General features: G+C 41.0%; 1 protein-coding gene across 1 annotated transcript; it reads left to right on the top strand.

The window, feature by feature from the left end:
• Window positions 1-436: 436 nt before the first annotated feature.
• On the top strand, window positions 437-4,457 carry LOC310985636 (A disintegrin and metalloproteinase with thrombospondin motifs 9-like; the record flags this gene model as incomplete). The annotated part of the gene is made up of 7 exons (XM_083971255.1): window positions 437-638; window positions 831-925; window positions 1,468-1,562; window positions 1,731-1,864; window positions 2,316-2,407; window positions 3,005-3,109; window positions 4,362-4,457. Exons 2-7 carry the CDS (start codon window positions 866-868, stop codon window positions 4,455-4,457), a joined length of 582 nt encoding a protein of 193 aa, XP_083827381.1. The 5' UTR covers window positions 437-638; window positions 831-865.
• Between the last annotated feature and the right edge of the window lie 3,394 nt (window positions 4,458-7,851).

The raw sequence follows: 7,851 nt of genomic DNA, 5'->3' as shown, positions 1-7,851 counted from the left end.
TGTCTAATGTAGTACATTAGTCACCGGTAATTGCTTAAATGAATAAATCAGCCTTGAATATGGTACAACGGAGGTTTCATAGTTTTGCATAAATGAAGGCCAACGTAAAAATGACCGTACCTGCAGCTTGAACCTGGGTCAAAACTGAATTGAAGTCTTGAAAACACGAAAATGTACATGGACGTAGAATTTCTTTAAATGGCTGTTTTGCAGATGAAAAGTGCTGACAGACCATCACCCACAAGTTTTATTTTCACCCTGTCACGGTTCTCCTCCTCCCCTCCAGTGCTCAGCGAGCTGTGATGACGGAGTAATGGAGAGGTCGGTGCAGTGCGTGTCAGCAGATGGTCAGGAAAGCAGAAGGTGTTCTCTCGACTTCAAGCCAGAAGCCACACAAGTCTGCAGAAAACCCAGCTGTGAGTACTGGAAGCAAAGCGCTGCTCTTGACGGTCAAGGCTACCCGGGTTACACGCAGGCCAACTGAATGCATCTCAAATTCCAGCATTAGGTATTGCTCGACTTGATCCAGTCATCTCTGAGATTCGGCCTTCAGTGAAATATTTATGATCCAAGGCAAACATCAAAGATTTAACTGCCCAATGTATTTACTCCCCTACAGTAGGATGGGACATCAAAGAGTGAGTGGCTTTTCGTTTTCTTTGATTCGATGCAGCGATTTGCCACACTTGACTTAGCTGCTGAAATTTGAGTGTGCATGTGTGCCTGTGTGTGTGTACGCGTGCGTGTGCAGTCTGCAGTGTCTCTTCTGTGTTAAATCTCTTCATAATACACCAGTGTGTTTATTTCCACTTTTCTTCTTTGTCTTCAAGGCTATTTGCCTTCCAGCTGTCAGGAGGTCCAGAGCATGAACGGCCCCCTCCCAGACAGCGAACACTTCCTCAGTATTCAGGGAAAAGCACTCAAGGTAAGATTATATGATCTTTTTTATCTCACCATGCACAGTTTATGATGCCTTAAGAGGTTTTATCGATTAGCAGAGAGGGACAGTTGAAATCTTCATGTCTTCTCTCTTGACACTTGAAATGAGTTGGACACCGGCAGAATGTTTTGCTGCAGTGGTTATCACACTGTGGGTGGCTTAAAATTCAACTCTGTATTAAAGCACTGAGGCTTTTGGCACTGACCTGGTGTGCATGGTTGCAAACAGATGCAGCACACCTCATAAAGTATGGTCAGTGGGAATTCTTTGCAGCTGAAACAACTTTGAAAAATCATCCAGTTTGGGTCATTTTTAGGGATTTATGCACTAGCATTTGTTTTTCAGGGGCTTGTAAATATCATCTCTTTGCTCTTCCCTTTCTATTGTGTGCTTCCTTGCGACTTTTGCCATTTTTTCCCCCTCCTCCATTCTCCCCTTTTCTTCACTCTTACTTCCCCACTCCTACTCCGTCTGGTCTCCCACCTCTATTTCCCCTGATACTCATCCTCTGCCCTTTTTCTCCTCAGGTCTACTGTGCAGGAATGCAGACAGAGAGTCCACAGGAGTATATCACCTTGATGGTGGGAGAAGGGGAGAATTTTTCTGAGATCTTTGGCCTCAGGTAAACAGCTTACAGAATAACAATGAGAACAGCCTGTTTCATCACAAATGCCCAAGTGGCTCTTGGCAACGTTCTTTGTCTGTAAATGAAGAAATTCCATCTAAGTGTAAAAGTGAACTAAGGGATCCTGCCTGTGTGTGTATGTGTGTGTGTTTGTTTGTTTCCCAGGCTAAATGACCCCACCCAGTGTCCAGCCAATGGCTCCAGAAGAGAAGACTGTGACTGTCGGGGTGACTACACCGCTGCTGGCGTCACCACCTTCTCCAAAGTCCGACTGGACATCAGCAAGATGAACATCGTCAGTAAGTGGCCCGTGCACATGCAAACAGCAGATGACACTCACAAACACACACACGTGCAACAGCATCCTGTGCCAATGCTAACTCTACATTACTCTCAAATAAGAACTTCCTTTGCCATTTAATTATGTCTGTGCTCATGAGGGTTAATGGGATCAAGATGTCTTCAAGGTTTATTTAGGCAGCACACAATTACAAGGCTTGAGGGGATTAAGTGAAACTGCTCTAAGTAGGTGGAATTATACTGATATTACCATTAGACCGACCTTAAAACCAAGGCCGGATTTAGTATAGGTGAACTGACATACGACTGGGTCATTGCAGCAGATGTACAACATCCTTATACAAGTTCATCTAAGGTTTTCTAACAACAAAATTTCAAGATGCAACTTTTGCAAGAATGGTCTTCACATCATACTTGATGAGTGTGTTCTCTGTTGTATTATCTTATCAGCTACAGACTGGCAGTTCGCTCTCACCCGGGAAGGCAAAAACGTTCCGTTTGCCACCGCTGGGGACTGCTACAGCGCCGCCAACTGTCCACAGGTGAGAACTGCAACAGCTGGTAATTTTATAACCTTTTTCATAACAGACTGCTGACTTGACAGGAATAAGCACAAAGCTAATTACATTAATAATGACTCTGTCCCCTTAAGTGTCCTAGTAAGACATGCCATTGAGTAAGAAATGCACAGTGCCAGGCTCGGAACAGATGTACTGATTTACTGCCATTGTACCATTAGTCCCTTGAGAGCCAGTCCATGGCTCTTGTTCAAATGTGTCATGTCAGTTATGGTTTAAGGAAAATGAGATTATTTTCTCAAATGTGATACTGTATTAAAATTATTGTTAGTATTTAGAATATATTTATTGTGTGTGCATTCTGTGTCGTCTCTAATAAATGAGACGATTTATGTTAATCTCTTGCTGCCTGTTATTCATTTTGGGAATATTTCAACTGTATTTATTCCCTTTCCTAGATCCTTTAATGCTTTTGTTCCTTCTCTCTGTTGCTCATGGTGAATCAGACACTTACAAGTCTATTTGTCAAAGCACTGATTTTGTCATTTCTTATGTTAAATACATTTCTATGTGATTTCTTATTTCTATTCTTTCTCTGTGTCTCTCTCTCCCTTCTCTCAGGGTCGGTTCAGGATCAACCTCTCAGGAACAGGTCTTAAGGTGGCTGAGGACACCTCGTGGGTCTCCCAGGGCAACTACGCAGTGGCTGATGTACGAAAATCACAGGTAATAGCGATTCATGACATGTACATCCTGGGAAAAATATTGAATTTTGAATGATGATCACTTCTGTTCAAGTCTGTTCCACAATGATGGTTGTACTGGGCACATTAATAATCCAAAGGGATATTAATTGATCACTGGTAGAATAACATTCTTAAAAATATTCCGTGATCTCAGTGAACTTTTTTTCTATTGTACTGTTCTCTGTTATACCCATTTGTCTCTTTTTTGTTGGTGCCTCATCTTTTCCATTCTGTCCTGGTCCTCTTGTATTCATCCCCTCCTTTCGTTCTTTCTCCTCACTGCATGCCCTCTTGTCTCCAGAGTTTAGAGTGGTCATAATCCCAAGTGGGTTCTGTATTCCCATCTCCACTTTTCTCCATAAACTTGCTGAGAAAGGCTCTTTATTGGGCAGCTGGCCTCTCAAGTCCCCTCCCTTCTACCCACTCTTCTTTTGAAATGGAGATCAAGCTGGAAAGTGTTTTTTGGCAAGGCGAAAACAGGAGGCAGAGAAGATGCCAAAAAGTGTTCTTAGTCTGATATCCATAGTGAGGCGGCCCGTTCTGGGCACTCCAGGCAGTTTAAATGAAGCCAGGTTGTGGCAGTGGGATGAGGAGAGCACTCCAGAGGAAATCAGACAAACCACTCAGTGCATGCCGTGGCTTTCATGTCGTGGGATAGTGCTTTTCGGGTGCTCGACTGGTACAATTTTCTTTTTGTCCCTAGGTGTTTGTATGAAACTGCCCATTATGGTGCATGCAAATTTAGCCAGTGAAGTTGTAGTGATTAATTAGCTTGTATTTTTCTGCTTGTTGTGGAGAGTAACTACCAAAATGATACCTGACGATAACCTGCCTGGTGGGCCTCAGCCTTTTAATCCTTTTAAAAAGGAAAGCAAATTCCAGCAGAGCCAAAACCACCCTGTCCCTGATCCCTACAAGTACCCTACAAGGGTACAAGGGTACTTGAAGTGATATAACCCAGTCAATCCTGTATTGTCGAGGCTTTTTCTTTACAGATCCTTAAAACTGATGTGTCTCACGCTAACGGGTGATTAGTGATTAGTGGAGGAAAATGCCTCAAAAAGGGTTTTTCTCGTCAGAAAATTACAGCAAAGAATAACAAGCAATCTGTGATCCTGAAAAATCTCTATAATGGTATTACAAAAATAAAAGCATAAAAAGCATACTATTGGTCACTGAGGGCGCAACAGTACAATTACATGTAACTGTTGTTCTTCCTTTTGTCTCCACAGGATGGTAGCAGAGTGACAGGAATATGTGGAGGCTACTGTGGTAAATGTACACCGTCCCCGGGATCCAGTCTGCCTGTAACACTGGAACAGACCTGAGACCATCCAACAGGTTGGTGATGCATCCTTAAAATTCACCTTCATTAAAACCTTCATTGAAATTAAGACTCCCAAACTGATCAAGTACACACAACCTAACAACTAAACTCTACTTAATAAAAGCAAAAATATAATCAAAATGGGGGTTGGAGGTCAAATCTTGATGTTTTAAGCACATGCTCCACTGTCTCGAGAGCAACAATGTGCAGCCACACCTCACTTTAATACCAATTTACCCATAGACATCCAGATTGGCACTAATGCATCTGCTGAGTGTTCAATAGGACTCATTTGATTCAAATAACCAGCAGCAGACTGAATATCAAGTATATCACATTTATTACTGATAAGGTTTATGGGCTAAGAAGAATAAGAATAAGAATAACTGATCCACCCTTGTCTTTTTTCAGCTTTTATTTCTAATGATCTCGGCAGCCTTCTTCAGGTGCTCAGTGTGTCCATACATACTCGTCTATGGTGCTTCAGCCAACTTCAGCCCAAATCCATCCTACACATGACCTCTTTTTCTCCCATGTGTGCATAATGTAAATTAATCAGGTGTAAGTACTGTACATATCAGGATAAAAATGTCTTATTTATTGTATTCTCCATTTATTTTTGTATTGTAATGTAATTTAACTCTTTTTTTTATTGTTGTCAATTGCAAACACAGCACAGTTGCATTTATCATCATTTTTTGTTTGTTTTTTTGCCAAAATGTGCCTTCCATTTTGGATATTTGCCATTTGGACTCTGTAGCGCTGTCGCTACACCACACTGCATGTGTTACAGCCATATGTTCCTTTTTGGACCAGTTTAGTAAACTGTGTTTAATCCAGTAATGTTATTGCAGTCCTATTGTTCAAAGGCAGTTAGGTGTCTCCAATCAGTGGGTCTTTTCTTTATTGTTCTCTTTTTTTTTTTTTTTTTTTTTACTGTTTTACAGTTCAGCAAGAGTTCTGGATGTATACACAGGTGCAAGAGTCCTGTACTACACTGTGGTCTATTAAGCAGCTCCATTTAAAAACTTTTTGGCTCAGTTAGGAGCCTTTTTTTTATTTATTTTTTTACTTTGAATGTATTATAAGTCATTTATTGCCAGTCCACACATCCTTCCAGCCACAAGTGGGCTTTCATAAGCTGCAGGCAAATGTTAATCACAGTTGTAAATTAATTTAGCCTTTCAGTCCAGCTGTGGAATTCAGTGCCTACAGTGGTCAAAGAGTCACCTAATCACTTCTAATGCCAGTTTACTTCTGAGGTGTTGTATTTGTAGCCGATCACAGTGTAAAAACCCACTGGCTGGTGTTCAAGCTGCTCTGTCTGCATCTCTCCAGCTGTTAACTGCAGCTGCGGTTCCTCGTCCAGCTGGATGGGAGAGAGGAGAGAGAGCGCTTTAACCGTCTCATTAACTGCTGTACTAGTGACAGCTGCCTCAGTAACACACTGCAGGGAAACGCCAGGTGTTGCTTCCATGACAACCACATCTGCACTTGTAAAAACACACTCATAGTGATAATAAAGGTTTACGTAATGAAAAAAGTCACACATCATACACACGTCTCATTAGACTCTGAAATAGAAAATAGGAGGACAGTAGGTATAGGCGTGTGTGTGCATGTGTGTGTGTGCACTGCAGATTTAGGGGGAAGTTTACCCATGTACAGACAAACTGAGGCATAACAAACAAATGCACAAACGCACACACACACACTTCAGCAGCTCAGAGGGAGAAGGTTGTAGGTCACAAGAACCGGAGAGAGAGATTATGCTGCCAGACATCTGAGAGACCCAAATTCCTCTGTATATCGCTCAGGTAGTGTGCAGTGACCAGGGAGAGCCATTAGCCTTTTAGCTTTTACCGAGCAGACAGGTTATCTTATCTGGAGCAACTTGAAAGAATTCGGAAAACAGAGACTTCACCTCAGGCCAGTAAAATTCCTGCAGATACTCCAGAGAAATAATGCACTGGTTGGGCCCTGGAGACGCCTCTCAAGCTGCTGAGCTCACAGCCCCCGCAGCGTGAGCTCTGTCCAGATGCTGCCTGTAAACCGTTGCCTCCTGTACCTCACGTTCTTCTCTTCATCTTTGTTTTCAAAAGTCTGTCCAAACTGTACATACTATTCTCGTTCTTTGTGACAACATCAGGGTACTCTTTTATTTTGTGTAAATGTATGTTTTTGTATCTCTTAAAAAAATGTTTGCAGTTTTTTTTTTTTTTTTGAAAAATTAAGAAATACATTATACATGAAGAAGTTATTCTTTACACTAGTTAAGCCCATATGAGCACAGTAGGTATTTAGGGTATATACTATATGTACAGATTGTATAATTGTTTTTACAAGCCATTTTGTATGGTGCTATTTCAGTGCACTGTCGCAATGTCATAAAGTGCACACTCCAGCCAAAGGGAATTTCACACAGTCTTAATCTGCCACTAAACAAGTATGGAATGATTTGTAAAAGCATGGAGAAGTAAACATTTTCAGTTTTACTGATGGTCACAAATGAAAAATGCACTTCACTCATTGCGAATGTCAGAATATAGATCAATCCACAGTGTTCTCAGGTGTCATACAGCAAATGAAGGGATTATTATGATATTTAAATGAATTTATCTTTTTGTACTTATTTGCCACGTGTTAATCAGGTAACTGAACTTGTATAATTGACGTTAACTATGTAAAGTCGCTTTACATATGCTTTATTTTCTATGCAGTATTTATTTAACATAGGCTTTCAACATAGAAGACTATGAATTTCCATGCAGTATTGCCATAAAATGAACCGTCTGGTGACACATTTCCTGTTTGGTGAATACATTTATTTATATCTATGTCATATATTAATAAATGGTATAAGCAGATTTTGGTTCTGCCGTATGAAAAGCATGAATTATGTATGAGATCCGATAAGGCAAAAATAAGAAGGAAATAAAATGCCTCACAAATACCATGCTCACTTGTCTGCTTGTCACACTGATATACGATTTAAAGTTCAGTCTGCCCTTGATGTCCAGTATCATTTAACTGTATCACTGGCATTAAAGACCATAAAAATATGACAGGCAAGTGAAACCATAAAATCCCTGCTCTGTATCCTGCTGAAAGGACCAGTGTGCAGGGTTTAGTGGCATCTAGTGGTGAGGTTGCAATATGCAACCGCCTGAATACCCTTCCCTTTACTAGAACTTGTGGCCTTCAAGTTACATAAAAATGGCCCAGTATTTGGTTTGTCCATTCTGGGCCACTGTAGCAACATAACAGCATGACATGGTGACCTCAGTGGAAGAGGACCTGCTCTCTATGTAGGTATGAAAGGCTTATTATAAACTAGGACACAATGATTATACACCAATAAAAACATAATTATGATCATTGTTCTCTGTTTCTGC

The sequence above is a fragment of the Trachurus trachurus genome (genome assembly GCF_905171665.1).
Source record: "Trachurus trachurus genome assembly, chromosome: 5".
NCBI lineage: Eukaryota > Metazoa > Chordata > Actinopteri > Carangiformes > Carangidae > Trachurus > Trachurus trachurus.
This window is presented reverse-complemented; position numbering and strand designations above follow the sequence as displayed.